The sequence below is a fragment of the Aspergillus oryzae genome, chromosome 4 (assembly GCF_000184455.2).
Source record: "Aspergillus oryzae RIB40 DNA, chromosome 4".
Taxonomy (NCBI): domain Eukaryota; kingdom Fungi; phylum Ascomycota; class Eurotiomycetes; order Eurotiales; family Aspergillaceae; genus Aspergillus; species Aspergillus oryzae.
Window position 1 is genome coordinate 4,783,940 of NC_036438.1, and position 18,859 is coordinate 4,802,798.

General features: G+C 48.4%; 6 protein-coding genes across 6 annotated transcripts; 2 read left to right on the plus strand and 4 right to left on the minus strand.

Annotated features, from left to right (window-relative positions):
• Positions 1-894: 894 nt before the first annotated feature.
• On the plus strand, positions 895-2,631 carry AO090166000080 (uncharacterized protein; the record flags this gene model as incomplete). Its single annotated transcript, XM_023237077.1, has 3 exons — positions 895-1,088; positions 1,348-1,677; positions 1,731-2,631. The coding sequence occupies 3 exons, from the start codon at positions 895-897 to the stop codon at positions 2,629-2,631; spliced, it is 1,425 nt and encodes a 474-aa protein (XP_023091944.1).
• A 328-nt stretch (positions 2,632-2,959) lies between these two features.
• AO090166000081 (multicopper oxidase) lies at positions 2,960-4,807 on the minus strand (the record flags this gene model as incomplete). Its single annotated transcript, XM_023237078.1, has 2 exons — positions 2,960-4,488; positions 4,540-4,807. The coding sequence occupies 2 exons, from the start codon at positions 4,805-4,807 to the stop codon at positions 2,960-2,962; spliced, it is 1,797 nt and encodes a 598-aa protein (XP_023091945.1).
• Positions 4,808-7,668: 2,861 nt separating this feature from the next.
• Positions 7,669-9,665, minus strand: AO090166000084 (S53 family peptidase; the record flags this gene model as incomplete). The annotated part of the gene is made up of 5 exons (XM_001822814.3): positions 7,669-8,020; positions 8,072-8,375; positions 8,428-8,521; positions 8,576-8,717; positions 8,773-9,665. 5 exons carry the CDS (start codon positions 9,663-9,665, stop codon positions 7,669-7,671), a joined length of 1,785 nt encoding a protein of 594 aa, XP_001822866.1.
• A 1,698-nt stretch (positions 9,666-11,363) lies between these two features.
• AO090166000085 (uncharacterized protein) lies at positions 11,364-12,997 on the minus strand (the record flags this gene model as incomplete). Its single annotated transcript, XM_023237079.1, has 4 exons — positions 11,364-11,404; positions 11,463-11,532; positions 11,583-12,370; positions 12,436-12,997. 4 exons carry the CDS (start codon positions 12,995-12,997, stop codon positions 11,364-11,366), a joined length of 1,461 nt encoding a protein of 486 aa, XP_023091946.1.
• A 1,889-nt stretch (positions 12,998-14,886) lies between these two features.
• On the plus strand, positions 14,887-16,773 carry AO090166000087 (MDR family MFS transporter; the record flags this gene model as incomplete). Its single annotated transcript, XM_023237080.1, has 4 exons — positions 14,887-15,069; positions 15,145-15,482; positions 15,549-16,008; positions 16,108-16,773. 4 exons carry the CDS (start codon positions 14,887-14,889, stop codon positions 16,771-16,773), a joined length of 1,647 nt encoding a protein of 548 aa, XP_023091947.1.
• Positions 16,774-17,917: 1,144 nt separating this feature from the next.
• On the minus strand, positions 17,918-18,492 carry AO090166000088 (uncharacterized protein; the record flags this gene model as incomplete). The annotated part of the gene is made up of 2 exons (XM_023237081.1): positions 17,918-17,920; positions 17,950-18,492. 2 exons carry the CDS (start codon positions 18,490-18,492, stop codon positions 17,918-17,920), a joined length of 546 nt encoding a protein of 181 aa, XP_023091948.1.
• Positions 18,493-18,859: the final 367 nt, after the last annotated feature.

Sequence of the window (18,859 nt, forward strand, 5' to 3'; positions counted from 1 at the left end):
GACTCAGTGAGTTCAATCCACATGTAGCCATGGGAATCTCTGCAAAGAAGCTCAACCCTTCAATTTGCCTTCACTCGTACTGTTCCATGCCAAGGTAAACGCTTGACTATTAGTGGATGATCATTGCTGGGATTTAGGTTTGGTGGAAGGAAATAACATGCGGGATGGTGTAAGGAATCCTGATTTGATACTTCTACCACGCAAGGGGCTACCGCGCTACGCATTCTTCACTGGGAGATCTTCATACCCGAAACGTAAAGTATATGTGAGCCGTAGAGCAGTGATATGTCTATTCAAATGGACTCATACATGTGAGGAGCACGGGCAGCTCTCAAACTCTAGACCTGACTATAATAAGAGAGACACCACACTCGTCATACTTCCGTGCTGACCTGATTCGACATACAGTCATCATGTCGTGAAGCAATATAAAGCGCCCGCAAAATTGCATTTGAGTGACGATCTGGTATGTATCCCCTGTTGATCATCTATCTTGCATGTCAGTTCGCTCTTCCAGCGCGTTGTAGTAGGTTCAAAAAAAACCTCTTGATTTACATTGAGCAGTGACATTAGACACTGGTACCCACTAGTTCCACATATCAACGCAAGCTTGATGCAAGGCTTAGCTATACTTACTGAAGTGTGACGTATCTCTTTGACAACTATAGGCAACTGCCCAAATAGCAGTACCTGACGGGAATGTAGATTTTGAGAAACCCTTGCGCTCTTGGTTTACTACATACAGAATGCTATGCTTGAAGAACAAAACATTGCATTTATAGTGACTCGGTCACTGCTGAGGCAAGCTGGCATTTCTTGAGATTTGAACGACATATTTTAATTAGATCCTTTCCTCAATTTCGGCAACCGTGCTATACTTCTATCCCGAAAGTCATGAATCCACAATCGAAAGGATTAGCAGTCGAAGATTCCTTGGCCACCGACTACCTATCAGAGCATCACCTTGAACTCACACTAGATGGACATTATATCCGCTGGCGCCGTGACAATCCGATTCATCCAAGAAATTGGCCTGTCTTGCGGAAATGCTTTGACACTGGTCTCATCTGCCTTCTGGACTTTGTTCTGTATGCCAGGCCCACTTGAAAGCCAGACGCGCTTTTAGCTAATGTCTCGACAGGACAGCCTCTAGTACTGCTGGCGTATGTGCTAGAAAGCCGTCACGCCAAAGAGACCGCTAACAGTTATAGGCATCGGCAGCCGCAGAGGCCAAACATGAATATGGGATTGGATCTGAGCTATCCACCTTTTGCTTTATAACAGTGTGAGGCACCATGACGCCTATGCTAATCACATACTTTGGGTTGACTGACTTGCGCTTCGTAGATTCCTGCTTGGTCAGGTAATAGGGTCGATTGTCTTACCCCCATGGTCTGAAACATTCGGTCGCAAAAGACTCTATCTCATTAGCAGTGCTCTAAGCTCAGTCTGCTGTGTGGTAGTAGGCGTTCCTCACTCCCTTGCTGCAGTAATAATTGGACGCGTGGGGACTGGAATGCTTGCTGCCATCCCTTACACTGTTGGTGGAGGCAGTGTCGAAGACATGTGGTCTTCTCGACCACGGATATGGGTGATGTTCTTGTGGACCATTGCATCGAACCTCGGCTTGTGTATCGGACCTATCATGGGCACATACGTTAGTACATTGTTGAACTGGTATGTTGGCCCCGGTCTGTACCACAGCGGGTCATTCAACTTATATTTCACAGGAGGTGGCTCTTTTATATATATGCGATCATCATCGGGCTTATGAGCGTCCTCTTCACGTTCATCCGGGAGTCTCGACCATCTCTTTTGCTTACACGAGAAGTCGATAAGCTCTGTCGCTACACTGGAAAGCGCTTCCAAGCCTTAAACCATGATCACCACCCTGACCTCCGCACCTTTCTTAAGGTTGCTCTATTCCGACCTGCTATTCTCTTCCTCCGAGAGCCATTGGTATTCATCATATCCATCATGATTGCTTTCGCCTTTTCTCTTCTCTACATCTTCACAGAAGCACTACAACCGATTTACCAAACAATTGGGTTCTCTCACACACAATCCTCCTTAGCCTTTCTTGCCATCGCCTGCGGCATCTGGTTCAGCACTCTCACACGACTCCTCGATAATCGAGTCTTCGATACTCGCCGGCGCAAGAACCTACCGTTCAAGCCCGAAGATAAATTGTTAGGCCTTGCTATCGGTGCTCCGGTGCTGGCGGTCAGTTTGTGGTGGTTCGCCTGGACCATTCCACCAAAGGCATCGAATACACACTGGATAGTGCCATCCGTCCCTCTAGCAATGATGGGGTACGCGTTGAATGAATTCGATACCGTACTTTATTGTTACTTAGGGGATTGCTACCTGAGTTACTCGGCCAGCGCTACAGCTGCGGTGGCTTTCCTCCGCGCCTTGCTATCCGGGGTATTTCCATTGTTTACCAAACAAATGTTTGAAGGCCTTACGGCAAATGTGGCTGTTTCAGTTCTTGCTGCTCTGGCAACTGTGTTCTGTATAGTTCCTCCGCTATTTATATTCTATGGAGAGCGGATCCGAGACCGAAGTCCGTTTGCTAAGCATAGCGTTTTCATAGCGGGGGAACTTGGAAATAAGGAAGAGGATTATTGATCTATGTATGTATAGATATATCCAGGACATTGCTCTTGGTAGAAGCTATCTCAAATGTAATATACTCCAATATTTGCCGAATTTTGGAAGGGTTTGATATGTATGGTGGGTGAGGTAGCTTTGCCCTAGTTACGTTCTTTGGCTGTCTGTCATATCAATGGCATCCCGTGACTCTAGACGGAAGACTTTGAGACCTTAATAATAAATGTACAATATTTACAGCTCATCCGTGCAGTGACCGAACTTGAAATCATTTCGTAACGTACTAAACATTAAATGTTCTAAAAGCTAACGTAAATCTCTATCTAAAAACCACATGTTCATATCGTCAAACCTGAATAGAATATTCCTCAGGTATCTCAGGCCACTCATCCACACCATCAAGGATACCTATCGCCATCCCGCCACTAAGATGGACCTGGATATGACAATGGAGTAGCCATGCACCGGGGTTCACAACGTGATGACGGATTGCTAACCAAGTGTCCTCGGTCGCCGACGGTGGAGTGATGTACGTATCCCGGATCTGGGGAGCTTCGAGATTGAAACTCTCCGGGATATGCTGCATGGCTTCAGCAACAGAAGAGTAGTTCCATGCTCCGGTACCTTGGCCAATCACGTAGAATTTGTTGGCGTGCTTGTGAATTGGATGAGGGGGCTGTATCTGACCGTGGATATCGAAGATCAGATCAATCCATGTTCCATTGAGTGTCTTCAGAGTAAGGTCTGGCTTGGCGGTGGAGGGGTAGAATAGTAGCGGCGATACTTCCTCTAATACAAGAGGGAGGGTGGTGTTGCCCAAGGTCCAGGTGTAGGAGGCGTCGTAATGGCTGATTCGCAGGATGTGTGTTTGCGCAACTTCTTGAGATGGCACCTCGACCGGGAAGGGAATGATCTTGGTTTCGTCCAGCAGCGTATAGTTCGAAGAGACTACCGCGCCGTGGATATTGATCGATGCCACGGAAGCGTGCTGTTGCGTCTTTTCCAAGGTGTTGTAGGACAAGACTCCGGCAGTATATAGAACTTGGTTGACACCGGCATTCGCTACACGGATAGTATAATCCCCAGCGGGCTTATCCAATCTGACCAGGACGGAGTACCGGTTGCCATTAGCAATGGTGATGGCATCTACCAATGTAGGATGAATGTAGCGTCCGTCAATGGCGTAAACATACATTTGATGCTCGTCAATCGAGAACGTGGTCATTGAGACACCGGCTGCACTGATCAGATCGTAGCTCACATATCTGTGGGATGGGTCCACTAGGACACGGGCAGTGCCACCGTTTCCAGGTACACAACCCGAAAACATCGAAGGCGGCACTGCGCTGTAGTTATGACGGAAGGTTCCCTGCATAGCTACTACCAATGGGGAGGTACATCCAATGTCGGTCAGGCTCAAGTTGCCCAGGATTTGCCTCTGTTCAGCGCTAGCGAGCTGATTCACCTTTTCTTGACCAGGACAGCTAATCGATCCTTTTCCATTGATGAGAATGGCGTTCACGCAGTAAGCGTCCAGCCCGCTCTTTTCTTCAGCCTGCCATATCTCTTCCGAGGTCAACTGCCGCCAGTCCGAAATCATTATAGGTTGCGTCTTCTCCTCGGCCGCTCGCATGGCCTGGCGCTCGCTGCTCTTGTTCGTAATCAAGCCAAATGGTTTCTCGACGGACTCATCCGGATGTATGTAAATCGCTCCGTAGAGGCCATCATCAATCTGCCCTCGGTTATGGGCGTGGTAAAAATAACTCCCATATTGTGTCGCGCGCCATTTATAGAGAAAGTGATCACCCGGCGCAATGGGTTCCTGCGAAAAGCCAGGCGTGCCGTCAGACCAGGGAGTGCCATGTTGTTCGATCCCTGGGGCATCATGTCATTAATAGGTCTTGAACCAAGTGAAGAGGGGCCTACCGTGGAAGTGAACGGATGTATTAGTGGGCAGATTGTTGATCACCAAGAACTCGACATCGTCTCCTTGTCGCAACTCGAGCAGCGGACTGGGGAGTTGACCGTTTCCAAGGATCATCTTTCGAGGGATGCCCGCTGGGGCCCATTCTTCCCAGGTAAGTGTGAGATTGAATCGCACCGTGTTTCCGGTGGTGCGCACATGGTGGTTCGACCCGTTAGCCCAGGCGAATAGACATAGGGCCAATGTCAAGAATGTCAGTGAAGAATGCATGCCGAATTAAACGCGTCCAGAAGTGACGGTCTCCGGACACAAGCAGCGAGGCACCCACATGGCTCACATGGTCCATATATAACGATTCCACGCAGGGGGCCTAAAACAGAAGGCTATAAAAAGAAAACAACAAAAGGAACCCCGATTATGGTGCCGATTGCCAGGAGAATGCCTCAATTTCAAGTGATTGGTGGTGTTGCAGTGGCTTGGATAGTGCATATACGGGATAGCAATCCAACAAATAATAGAGTCATCTGGAGCCCCATAACATTTGAAATGAACCCGATCGACGAGAAATGGAGACCTCGAGTGGGTTGTCAATGTCGCTCCATTACCATGTCGGGAAAAGGGGGCCCCACCGATCTATTTCAATAATCGTCTCTGCCCAGAGTGCTGGGGCCCCTTGCCTTGAGTTGGGGACCTAAAATCGTTCGGTCGAATTCCAATCAATTGCTTCACATTCGGCTGGGCTCTGCGGACGGCTCCACTCATGTGAGCTGGACGCCTGCAACTAAGCGTATATTGGTTGTCCTTTACAGCCGCAACTCGACGCCATGATAAACAAAGGTCATTTGATAAGAAGGGAATTGGATTACGGGAAATTTCATCACCTGTTGCAGAAGTCAAAACCTATGTAGACCACGTGGCTGGCTCCTCTCAGCCCCGTATGTTGTATCTGAACTGGCAGATATCAGTTCCCCCATGGTGAAGTAGATATCATCGCTCGGACCTGGGGCCGCGCCGCTTAGCCACCTCGCCAAAATCTTCATTGGCTCACCTGTCCCTGTTGGACGCCTAAGACTTCCCATGACAGGGAGGGCGAGGCTGAGTTGGCCAAGACAGCCTTGTAGTGCATCTGATAACGCTAAATTAGTATTTTACCTAACCGGCCAATCAATCTAGTTTATATGTCATATTCTTAGCGTCTCGCACGTCAATTATTGTGGGATTCGTGTCCAGCGCAATAGATTTCATGTCGGCAAGGCTGAGGTAATTGCGGACGGCGTCGTTGGCGAGATTCACAGGGACACAGCCTGGGCTGGTAACTATGTCTCCAATAATAAAGGCGTCTGTCTCTGAGCTTTGGGTCGCCAGACGTTTCGCCAGGCCCGATACGTAGATTCTCAAATCGCATTGAGTGTCTGGGGACGGGACGTGGATGTTGTCCATGATCGTAGTAATCGCCAATGTATGAGGTGTCGTATGTAGACATGACCGCTGCGTCCTCTCGAGCTGTCCACTTTGCAGCTGTAAGGTACCCAGCGCATCGGAGAATATGATGGCAGGAGTGCCAAAGGTTGAGGACGATCTGAACTTAACTTCTGGAAGGTAGCAGTCGGATGCTTACGAGTGCAGAGACAGACAGGAGTCATATAACATGCATTCTATACGTATCCCATAAAGCTGAGGGTATCCAAGGAATTGCGGTACAATCAGTGTCCCTATTTTGTAGATTGCATCGTTCGTCCTGGTCTGGTTAAGTCGCTGAAGGCCTCAGTGATATGTATTGGTAATACATTCATGTGACCCCAGATACGCGTTATGATTGCAGTATCATGGTAATACACTTACACAGTGGAAGACGTCATGACGCTCGCCACTGGGAAGTCTCAATCGACACCTCCAGAAGCAAGATGGCTGATTTTGATATCTGAGACGAAGCTATTCTATGCCACTATTAGGTGCTATGTGCACCTCCAGAGCTATGGTGGCATCCTGCACATAACCCCTATTCACAAGGATATCAAGTTCAATCACAATAAGATCTCTTCTACCCCCGCTACCATACAAAAGTAAGAAGGGTGGCGAACCATGGTACGCGTTGATCTCTACCAATGACTGTCAGAGAAGCAATAGGATTGTATCACCCGACGTTGCTATTGTCGCTGATGTCAACGTACAGCATCATGACCTCATTCGAAATCGTGGCCTACTTATACCAACACGAGCCTAAATCTCCTTCTCAATTTCTCAATTTCCAAGTTATTTCAGAAAAAAGACACTACCATTGGGACCTCAACCAGCAAACATGGAATCAAAACACAACACCAGAAAGGACTCTGATCGTGTCCGCCTCAGGGACGACGATACAGGCTCTACCGAACCCGAACAAGTAGACCAACAAAGCAGCTTTGCTGACTTGGACCCTACTAAGGAGGTATATGTCGCTTGAGCTGGCCTTGAGTATAGCGATTTCATGCTGACACACTAACTTTCCTTAGTACACTGCGTCCTCCCAGACTGCCGGTACAGGCTTCCAACCTGAGCCTGCCGCACCGCGCTCCAGTTCCTCATACCATTTCCAACATGATCAACTGGCACACCCAGACGAGGAGTTCCATAGACCACAAGAGTAGAAAGGGATATGCACTGTATGTGAGAAATGAGTCGTCTTTCTTTAAGCCACGGGCCGTTCCGTTTAGTCTTTTTTATGAATGATCTTAATCATTGGACAATGTTGCTTTGTACTTGGGAGATCAGAGTATGATAACTTATCTCAATGTTCACTACGAAATACTTAAAATATAATTAATCACATAAATCGTATCGCCCTACATTTGTGTATCATCCCACCATGACTTGACTCGTAACTTACCCAATAGCGCTGATTCTTAAGTATTGCTATTTTAGCTATGCTGGAACATATCATTGCAATGACGCCATCACCGTTGGTTGGAAGATAGCTATTACTTTGCCGAGATCAGAACACTCGTGAATGGTAAAATATTGTGAGTGAATATGGCTACAATCATGTGTAAGAATAATCTTAACATGACATCTTCGTATTGTCTCTTTACGGCAGATCCTATTTTACATAGTAACGATACATAAGCCGTCTCTCAAAACAAGCAAGGCCTTTATTACAAAGACAGGACCAAATCCTTCAACTTCATAAAGTCAGGGACGCCCAAGCCCGTCACAGGATCCCATCCAGCAGTTGCATTCCAATGGGCATAGGGAATGACGCCACCTCCGGTAACATTCTTACCAGTTTGGGGGTTGACGCCGTCACATCCGATGGATGACCCGGCCGTGATATCGGTGAAGTCCTTCAGAGCCCCGCTATACAGGAGGGGGTTCAGGAATCCGAGAGTCGGTTTACCGGCACGCAAACGGGCATCGTTCAACATACCCACCAAACCAGCAAAGACAGGGGCAGCAGCGGATGTTCCACCGGATGTGGCACGTTTGCCCTTAACGACCACCTCATATCTACCCATCCCGTTAGACAGATTCAGGTATGTGTAGAGAGAGGGGACTTACCTGGGGGTCAAGCTGTGGGCAGCTACGTCAGGGAATCCACGACCGGAGAAGTTGGTATATTGGGAATAGTAGTCCTTGGTCTCTGCGGTAATCTGCTGGTCAAGGTACTTGCTGACTGCCGATTCCTGGTACCAGGCACGGCTAAAGTAGTTGCTGAACCCGCCGGAGGAGGCATCCCATGCGACTTCAGGAGCATATGCCTGAGTGCCACCCACTGATGTGAGATAGGGGCAAGTTGCAGGGAAAATTGGTGTGAATTCTGGAGTCTCGGTGCCGTCGTTAGACATACATGAGGCGCCAATTCCTATTGTAATCAGTACTTAGGAACAGCAACAATGTGCACCACGGTCGCATACCAGTGTCACCAGAAGACTCAAGCACGGTAATTCCTCGCAGACCCATCAAGCCAATTAAGTTGCACACTCTCTTAGCGTAATACTCCGGAACAGTCTACAAACTCTCGTCAGACAGGCGGAAACCCCGCAAATATGTTGGAGGGCTTACCTGTTCCTCGTCGCCGTATGAGTTGGAGAGAACCTGGGGGAGCGCAGAGTTAGGCTTCGCCAGGAGATATTCATAGTACTCCAGGTAGGGCTCATTCTGGTTGTCCGCTGGCGTTGGTTGGAGGGCATTCGGAATAAACGGGCTGGAATCGATAAGCAATCTTCTCAACACCAGTTCAAGATGGATCAAGCACTTACGGTGTACCAGCGGTGATGTACTCCTTCACTGGTAGAGGGTGGCTAACGCCCACAATCAGCTCCACATCCAAGTTGGCCTCGCCAAGGGAAGCAGTGGTCCAGTTTTGGTCGTTGGTAGCACCGTTGATCAACTCGACGGAGAAATTCTGCGATGGAATGTTGAACCGCTTCTCATAAAGGGCCAGGTCAACATAGTTGGCGGACTCGTTCAAGAAGCTTCCAAAGCCAACTTTACTTCCGGAGGATGCGCTGGGCTTGTAGCCTCGGAAGTTGTACATGTCCGCCAAACAGTCGGGAGTGATTATATCCGCACAGGACACGTTACCCGCTGCTGTCTTAGTCCCTGCGGCGAACTTATGATGAGTGGGAAGAGCGACGCTCTCCTGCTGCTTGCCAAAAAAGACTGTTGGGGCGACAAGATCAATTCCATCAGCAAGGTCATCCGGAATTGAGTACTGCGTAGTGCGCAACTTCTGAACCTGGCCGTTTTTATAATACGAGAACTTGGTGTCAAACAGCTTGTTCACAGTTCCGACCGACGTAGCGAAATTTACCAAGCCACCCTGTCGAGAGATATGAGTGACGCCCGCATTTCTAAGCCAACGGAGCACGGCTTCATCGCTCGCGGTGGGAAAGAGCGTCTCGATCCCGGATTGATCCAGCCATTGGCCGTACTCTGCATTGCCTGGGGTCGACAATGCCGTCAATTTGGACTCGAGCTGGTCTAGGTTCTGGCGTGCCAGGGCGATTGATAAGGTAATCGGGTCGCTTTCCGGCGCCTGTTTGACTAGGGTCCAACCATTCGGAACCGCGGCAACCTTCTCATGCACGATTGCTAGCGCTGGCGCTGCAAGGGAACCGAACACTCCTGCGAGGAGAAATGATGAACGCATGATGGGAGGCTCTCGCAGCCAACACACAAATCCAATCGAATGGAAATTTTAGAGACGATCGAAAGGAGAGGTGGGAACACGATCCCCACGGGGGATTTATATGATAATCCCATTTTCTCCCTGCGTGTCCCCTTTCTCCCCCCGTTTAGACTAGTGCAAGGGGAGAAACGTGAGATGGACGATGAATGGTCGCTTCCAGCATGTCGTTACATGAAAGGATTGGCTGTTGCGTGATTTCCGACTCGAATTCGGAAACGAAATGAGACTTTGATTAAGACAATCAATCAAAATAAATTGCAAACTAGCGCATTGTCGGCGTGGGTACTCCGACTTCTGCTATTGTTCTGCCGACTCCAGTGCTTGAGGCAGATAAGCAAGGTCAAGCCTCGTCCAGGTGACCAATCAGACCCCACATCTCGGCCGATCAACTCCAATTCAAGAAGGTGACATTGGAGACCTCGACGCCGTGTCATTTTCATCGCCCTAAGTGGGCTCACGGCGTCCGTCGGAGGTGGCCGGAAGAGCCATTCCCTGAGTCGGTCCCTTGGAAAAGAAGTCCAGGGAATGGTATGGAGGAGCGTCTCGTTACCCAGCATCACACGAGAACTCAATATAAGGGATCCAGTGTGACATACGGAGAGTTGTTTTGACCCCTTTTTCCCCAACCAGTGGCCGAGGTCAGGGCGTGTTTTCCAGAGGGTTTCCTCCAAACTCTATTTTGGGACTAGTGGGGTCTGAATAGGTTTAGTGTTTATCTAAGAGGCTAAGCCGAAATGGGTCTAGCTTATGCTGTAAACCTTGTGGCTTTGCTATCTTTTGTCTTATGAATGAAGAAAGAATTGGTATAATCAAAGTAAAAAAAAAAAAAAAAAAAAAAAAGAATATAGCAAAAGGGATCTGGTTGACTAGTAGCAAGATGTCACCTGACTGGTAGAATTGTAGGAGTCAGCCTCGCCTCGATCCAAACATGACCGGAAACTTACCTCACTAACGGCAATATATATATTCCCCGACTATTGGTCACGACAAACATCTCTTTCTACATTTACTGTACTGTTTAAGTATACTGCCATACCGTGTTACGTGTTCTTCTGACTTGCTGACCTTCTTGTAGTCTGCTAAGGACACTCTAGGCTGATCATAACACACCGATCACCAGTTGGATGACCTAGTTTTTGATCAGAGGGATACAACCTGATAAGGCAAGACCCTCTACTACGGCCAGGAATTCCCAATGCCAAGATCACTTTAACCTAGTCACCCACACTCTCAAACGTGCCTCCGACGTTGAACTATATCCAAGCTGGCCAGCTTCTGGTATAGAGCTCCCACAAGCGTTAGCAACACTCGTTGTTGAGGTCTACCTCAAGCCACCACTCTGGACCTCTACAAATTGTTAAAAGAATGCAACCAGATGCACTAAGTCAAGCGAAGAGGTCAGCAGTAATTTCATCTGGCCTATTTAGAATTTATATTCTCTTTTTTGAATTACAATACAGAATTCGATGTGGGGTGAAGGTACAGTATTCTGTAATTCTGTTATTCCTAATTATATAGCCCAGGGGTATTAGATATTTTCCCAATGTGTGGACTTAGTGATATTAAGTTATCATCATCTTCATCTCCATCTACTACACGCATATCACCAAGATTCTGCCAGCACCAACAGTCATTATATAGTTTCAATGAGTGGACAGTTCAAGGGCACGTCAGATCACGTGGATGTGCCTTCTTGTTCTCTGCTAGACGATAGTAAGTATGGAAATGAGTAGGGAAACGGAGAGAAAAAACACTTACCGGATCTTAAAATTGGTAGCAGAAGTCCCATAGTGGAATCCCCGTATTTACCAGAGTGGTGCTCCATGACCTAGTCACAAAAGCATCAAGACTGAAAATAAAGTCCGATTTCAAGCTAACCCCATCACCGCATGGATTACCTCCGCCGTGCACATCCGTGGGGACTCCCGTTGCCGTAGAATTTGTGACACGTGTAGCATTTGTAGCATGCTCTGTGTCGAGTTTGGCATCGAGCACAAACGTGTTGGCAATTCCCGGTTTTGCGGTTAATCCACTGCTAAGATCAATGAGCCCTCCGAGGAAGCTCAGCGCCATCTCGACCGTCACGGTGGCGCTAGCATCAGCCTGGACGTTGGCTTGCGCGGAGATATTGGCATATGGGTGGTACGTTGGCGTCCATCCAGTCGCCACAGTATTCACGCTGTTCAGAATGTCAACATGCACATTGCCATTTGGCATGGAAATAGACAGGCCTGCGGCTATATCTACGTCGGCTGAGGCGCTGAAATCCATCTCTAGGCCGAAAGCTACACCAGGACCAAGCTGCACGATGCCGGGGATATTGACAAGCGTGTAGGTGAGATCCGAGGGGTTGTACGTGAAGGACTTGTTGTAGGAGGCGGCGAGGTGCGCGCTAAGAGCCACATCGGCGGAAAAGCCGGCGTCGATGTCGAAGTACAGTTGCCGCAACTTGAAGGCCCAAAAGTCGTAGTACAGATAGCCAGAGAAGGTGATTTCCGAGGAGAAGGCCGCTTCGTCGGCGGTAACAGTGAGGTACGGGGGCTCATTCAGGAGAACAGTATTGTGGGCCAGGGACTTAGAAAACGGTATGCTGTAGGAGGGATTGAGTGTGAGGCGCTTGGCGAGTTTGCCCGCTGGCACTGACGAGAAAGAAAGCTCGCAGGTTTCTAGATGTACTAGTCTTAGCTCACTGCTCAAACATTGATGCATACAGAAACCATAAAATGCGTACCAGCAATTTTGTCAATTGGATGCTTAGAGGCATTGCAGGTGATTGACAAATTGGACTTATCCGAGGCTATCTGGTCGACCTTGAAGAACCCTCTCTCGAACTCAGCATCACAGTTGCCTAGGTGGTTTGTGATCAGGATAAGGTTCTCTTCCAATGACCAAGATTGGAGGGCTATTTCGAAGCCAGCAGCGTTCTTGAAGGCGACGGTCACAGACTCATCAGTGCACTTGACACTGCCTATAGCGTCGATGTACTCTAAAACAACGGTGTCATGGTTAAGCTCCAGGTTCATGTTAACAGAGCCAGAGGCGGCTTTGGTAGAGGGCTCAGAGTCCAAGGAGCCATAGTAAAGAGAGACCTTGGGAGCTGGGATTAAATGAATTGGGTCAGAAGTATCGAGATCTGGCGCTGGTACGGGCCCAAGTGTTGCAGTAGCACTTGCGACGGGGGCGGAGGGGGGATAGTTTGCAGCACAAGATTGAGCGAGTGCCTGGTTCACAAGACTAAAGGAAAGTATCTGGAGAGCGGCCACTCCGAGAGACGGCCATTGTGTTCTCGCCATTGCAGCTATGCTAGAAGTAGGGAGTAAAACGAGAGAAAGGAGAAGGAGACGAGGAAAAAAGGAAGAAAGACTGAACGAAAGAATGCGTCTCAAATGAGTGACTTCAAAAGATTGTGACAGAACGAGTGACTAGGCCTGATATCTAGCATGATGAAGGATACATGCACAATTTAAATATACTATCCTGAGCCACTACAAAAGGGGTATTGGAGAACATTGGGCTGCGGAGCCATATTAGGAATCTTTCTAGCCGCTAAAGAAAACCGTTGGAGCTCTAAACCTTATAATGTACCCAAAGGATCATCCTCTGGCGGATCTCAGAGCATAGATAAGAGACCTAGATATATTCGTTCGGTAATAGATACAACCGCCAAGCAACCATGTGGTATTCAAGTGGGCAAGCCAAGCATTTGAAAGCGAAATTATTACGTTAACCGTTGCCAAGGTACTCGATCTCCCAAAAGCAGCACAGGTAAGCGACAATGTAAATCACCCTAAGCCTAAATGCTCTTGTCATATGGCTGGCTAGTTGTCTGATCTCTAGACTTGCATCGGCCCGTCGCGAATCCTGATTCTCTCATGGCGAGAGAGCGGCAGCGTTGCCAAATATTCTGGCAATCAGACCATTTGGCAAATCAGTGTGCTTATTACGAGCACGAGCCATAACTAGACCTTTCTTGCTCCATCCTATCGTCTGCGCAATGACATGTATGTGGATCTTTACGGAGTATTTCATTCTGTTGCCCTACTTTGTGTCCCCACCCGAGTGTATGGGCAGTCCACTATGAAGGTTAGGCTATTTTGACATTGTATACCTTAGAATCCACTTACCTTTGCTATTATTATCGAGTCGATAAGAGTGAAAAGTCGAGCCATCCGACAGTATACTATAGATTGGTGTTGGCACCATCTTGCCTGGCTGGCGTGGTGGACCATGCCCAAATGCATCTATTAGGCAAGATCGGCAATCCCTTCCACAGAAGGATTCTTACATACTCATGCAATCGAGCACCTGCGCCTCACTTATCATCTTGGGACGAGCCTACATACCAAGTCTGTTGTTCCGCTTGGATGCTTCGCCTCGTGAAGCCGAAGATAATGATCGAAAAGTATTGGAGGGCAAGGAAGCGAATAAAAGTGAGAAAGGTAAAAGAGACATCGTAGCCAGATGTAGGTCCATTAGGGAAATCTCTTGAAGAAGGGCGCGGTGAAGATCAGACTCTTAGCTATGAGTGCCATTGATACCTCGCCACTCTACGTTAAGTCGGTGACCTCCTGTGACCATTCTAGGCAATGCTGTCAGCACAATGTCCCTGTCCGGGGATCCAAAGAACACAGTTACAATACCATTATTTTGAACCTTCGGGTGAGGCGCTGTCATGGATCCCTTGAGTAAGAGATAGCGAAGGGACAATACTCAGCTTTATGTACTAACTAAACCCCTTCAGGTGACATACAGTGATGCCGCCTAATCAGCAAGGTAGAAGGAAATATGCCACTGAGCCAGGAATGTCCAGGACGATGGTTACATAGGCGCAGTTAGAATTGTGTTGGCACGGGTGACGTGGGTGCCTCGACCTACAACGTTTAGTACGGCAACAATGCTAACCATAATCGGTGGGAAGGGCAAAGTTCAGCAAAGGAATAAAGAATGATAAAAGCAGCTATGGTGGTTGATTATGCACACAGAGGTCTGGACCCGTCGGAATCTGTCATACGCCGAGGCAAGATCGCATTGGTAATCACGATGGGTCCCTCGTATTGACTCTCCGTACCCCAGAAAGGGACAGCCCTACTCAAAAGTATTTCTTTCGCTTAGGTCTACATATGGTGAGGTTTGCCTCGATGCAATCTACCAGTAGAGCCTCAATGTTACACGATCACACAAGATGACTGACGACGGAATTGAGCTCTCGCCGACTAGGCAGCGCTCCGCTGATATTATGCCAATGGGAAATCCTTCACAAAGCTGTGATAACTATACAGCTGTCCAACAAGCTGTGAGCAACTTGGATGGACTGGAAGGAGAGCGTGGAAAGGTGCAGGTGCTTGCCATCATGGTGGCTCTCTGCGTAAGGTCCCTGCTTCTGTTGCATGTCATGCTATTGAGCAGTACGGATTGGGTCGCTGACACTCCAGCTTTGTAGTTATCCCTTTTTATCGCTGCCTTAGATCAAACGATTGTCTCTACCTCTCTACCAACGATTTCCTCGCGGTTACATTCGGCAAGTGGCTATACATGGGTTGGAGGAGCATACCTCCTGGCCAGTGCGGCAGCTGCTCCCATCTGGGCAAAGCTATCTGATATCTGGGGGCGCAAGCCCATCCTTCTTGTTGCTGTTCTTTGGTTCATGTTCAGCTCTATTGTGTGCGCCGCCGCAGTAAACATGAGGATGTTAATTGCTGGTCGAGCACTACAAGGTATAGCAGGTGGTGGTCTCTTGCAACTGGTCATGATTGTTGTGTCCGATTTGTTCAGTGTCCGGTCAGCACCAACCCCTTGTTATCATGATATATTTTCTGACAGGTGAAACTCGCTAACTGCTTTTAGGTCACGAAGTCTGTATATGGGCATCCTTGAGTTTATGTGGACTATTTCCGGTGGCCTCGGACCAATTCTTGGTGGTGTATTCTCGGAATACCTCTCTTGGCGATGGAACTTCTGGATAAATCTTCCTATCTGCGGATTGGCATTTATATTGCTCTTCTTTTACTTGAATGTCCACAACCCGAAAACCAGGGTAACTGACGGGTTGAAAGCAATTGATTGGCTGGGAAGTCTGTCTATCATAGGCTTTACCCTGATGGTACTCCTGGGTCTTAATTTTGGGGGGGAAACGTTTGCCTGGAACTCGCCTCAAGTGATTTGTCTGATTGTCTTCGGGTCTCTTTTCTCGATTATATTCTTCTGCGGGGAGAAATATGTCGCCAAATACCCTCTGATGCCCCTCAAAATGCTGAAACATCGATCAAATATTGCTGTATCGCTGGTTACATTATTCCATGGTGCGGTGAGTTACCTGTGGACTAACACCTTCGGTATGAAACACCAGATCTGACAGTGCTAGGTATTCATCGCTTGTGAGTATTGGCTACCACTATACTTCCAGTCAGCCAAGCAAGCCAGCCCGATGCGCTCAGGGCTGATGGTCCTTCCCCTGGTTCTGGCCGAAGGGGTCTTCAGCGGGATTTCTGGCTGGTTAATCCATCGGACAGGCAAATATGCGGAACAAATCTGGATAGGGACTGTCCTTCTTACCCTCGGGACCGGCCTATTTATTCGGCTCAGTCCAACGTCCCCTCTAGTAGAACTAATTATATTCCAAGTGATTGGCGGAGCAGGATCGGCGATCTTATTTGCGCCCCCTCTGATTGCGTTGCAAGCAATGGTCGCCCAAGATGACACAGCAAGTGCCACGGCCATGCTAGGCTTCATTCGCACTATCGCCATGTCAGTCTCGATTGTAGTTGGTGGGGTGGTCTTTCAAAATAGCATGGCAGGAGAGCGAAGCAGGTTAGAAGCAGCAGGACTGATGGATGAGATTGTTGAAGAGTTAACTGGCGCTTCTGCCGCTGCCAGCACGGAGGTAATCAAGACCCTCAATGATCCCTCCAAGATTCGAACTGTCGCAGGTGCTTTCTCATCCAGTTTACAAAACATGTGGATTATGTACACCTGCATGGCTGGTGTTGCTGTTCTTGCGAGCGCGTTCATTGTGAATCAGCCTCTAAGTGAGGAGCATACAGAAACGAGGACAGGTCTCAAGGAAGAGTAGGCTGGGTGTTACATGAACATTTCAGAAGTTTCAACATCAGAAGATGAGCACGGTTTGCATACGACCACTTGGGAAAAATATCGTAAAGGCAATGAGTGGCTGAATTTGGGTCCAAATGGACAAACCCATTACTCTGTACAGTACATCTCTTTACATGAATTCATCACTCCACTCTTATACCTCGTTGTATCCTGAGTAGCTGCTAGTAGCTCAAGAGAGCTTCCATATGTATCTGAAGCGCGACATGCCTAAGGGCTTGCTAGTCAATGTCAAGGCCGCCATGGTCCCTAAGAACCTTGAATCTTGCGACACTTCTGCAACGTCGGGCACCTGACGAACCCACATTTCCTATATGATATGGGGCCTATTAAATGCTCCCTCCTCAATACATTCTTTCAGCACCGTAATGTACTATGGTTTTGTCACGTCATCGTTACCATCCTAAAGCTCATGGTCAAATACACCACGTTGTTTAGGTGTATTGCGACATATCCCAGGAGACATTGCAACTAAAGCACCACGTGCTGCCCCAAACGCGGCCAGCGAGAAGGATTCGCGTAGTGTACCTCCGATAATCTCGATGTGGTCCCCAAGGCCCTCGCGAACTGCTTGCGCCAATAGATGACCATCAGGGCCGGTAGTCAAAATCACAACTCGGTCGACGACTTCGGGTATAATATCGTCAGGCGAGGCATCAGGTAAACGGCGGACTAGCCTTCTATTAGCTTTTATGCTTCAGGTTGTAAGGGTGAACGCAAGGGGCAAAAGCTCACATCTCAAAACAGCAAGGTATGTTCTCAGGTTAGTAGCGACTACCTCAACGAAACGCCTCTCGGCAGCATGTACGTCCTCCCATGATAGAACAGCCTGGGATTGTCCAGAGCCCCACTTCGTTAGGTCAAGAGGATACTCATCAAAGTGGTGATCTTGGTCATTCTCAGAACCCAGGAGCTGGGAATCAAGATCATCCCGGATCAAGGTTCGAGCCTGTCTCACAGGGCCATAGAGCGCCGTTTTAGAAGTCCCAATTGCGATCTCTATACTGAGATCCTCCACGCGATTAACGAGTCGGTCCGTAATATAGCTATCGATCATTGTGCTGCCCATATGCAAAGCAGGGAAATATTGATGAATGCGCTCCCGTTCACTTTTCCCGGTGTCAGCCCCAGCACTAACATCGAGATAAAACATTCCATGATCTATGACTGCATATCTTAGACCAGGGGGATTCGCTATGGTGGACGTAGAGACAAAAGTCGCCACAGTCGTTCTAGAAACAGGTGTGAGAGCCGACCTGATTCCTGCCTTCCGACTTGCGTCCACCACCATCTCCCGGAGGGTCTGGTTAAAGAACTCAGGCACTGCGATGACAGCATAGTTGAGGTCAACATCACTGTCTGTAGCAGCTTTCTGCTTCAGCTGTCGCAGCATGTCAACTAACCCTGCTTTCACATCGACCAAACGCAGTTCCTCCTTATACCCAGGATTGACAAGCCTTCGCGTGTACGAGACTGCCTGGAGTACAGTGCGGAATCCGGTACTAGCAAATGACAGCATCTGGGAGTTCTGCAGCGCTGGTTTGTCAAGAAACGAGCTCAGTTCAGTCGTCCACTGTTGGATGAGATTAGAAAAATGTCCTTTCAGGGTCCATTGCGCGGGTTTGCGCCATGGACGCATAATATCATGCCGGTCTGCGTACTCCATCCGGAGCAGTAACATATGACGAACATAGATATCCTCAGGTCCGGGCGCGATCGCAGCGATCACCGAAACATTATCGGACGTGTGCGCATACGCAGCAGTACTATGGACTAATTAGCCAACGATTAAACGAAGATCATCAATCCACGGAAGCGGATGACAGACAGTAGCTCAGGGCCCAGATCAATTCCGATCGGTTGGGGGCCTCGCGCATCCGCAGCCAGAAAAAGCCCTAGTCCAAGACCGAGGATCCAGAGATTGAAGATCATATTTCACTCACGAACCATGTTCTCCTAAAAATCAGAGGAACGGTGATCTGTTATATCTCCACTGCTAAAATACACTGAACACGAATTTTTCATGAGCCCACTTCAGCGCGCGTTTT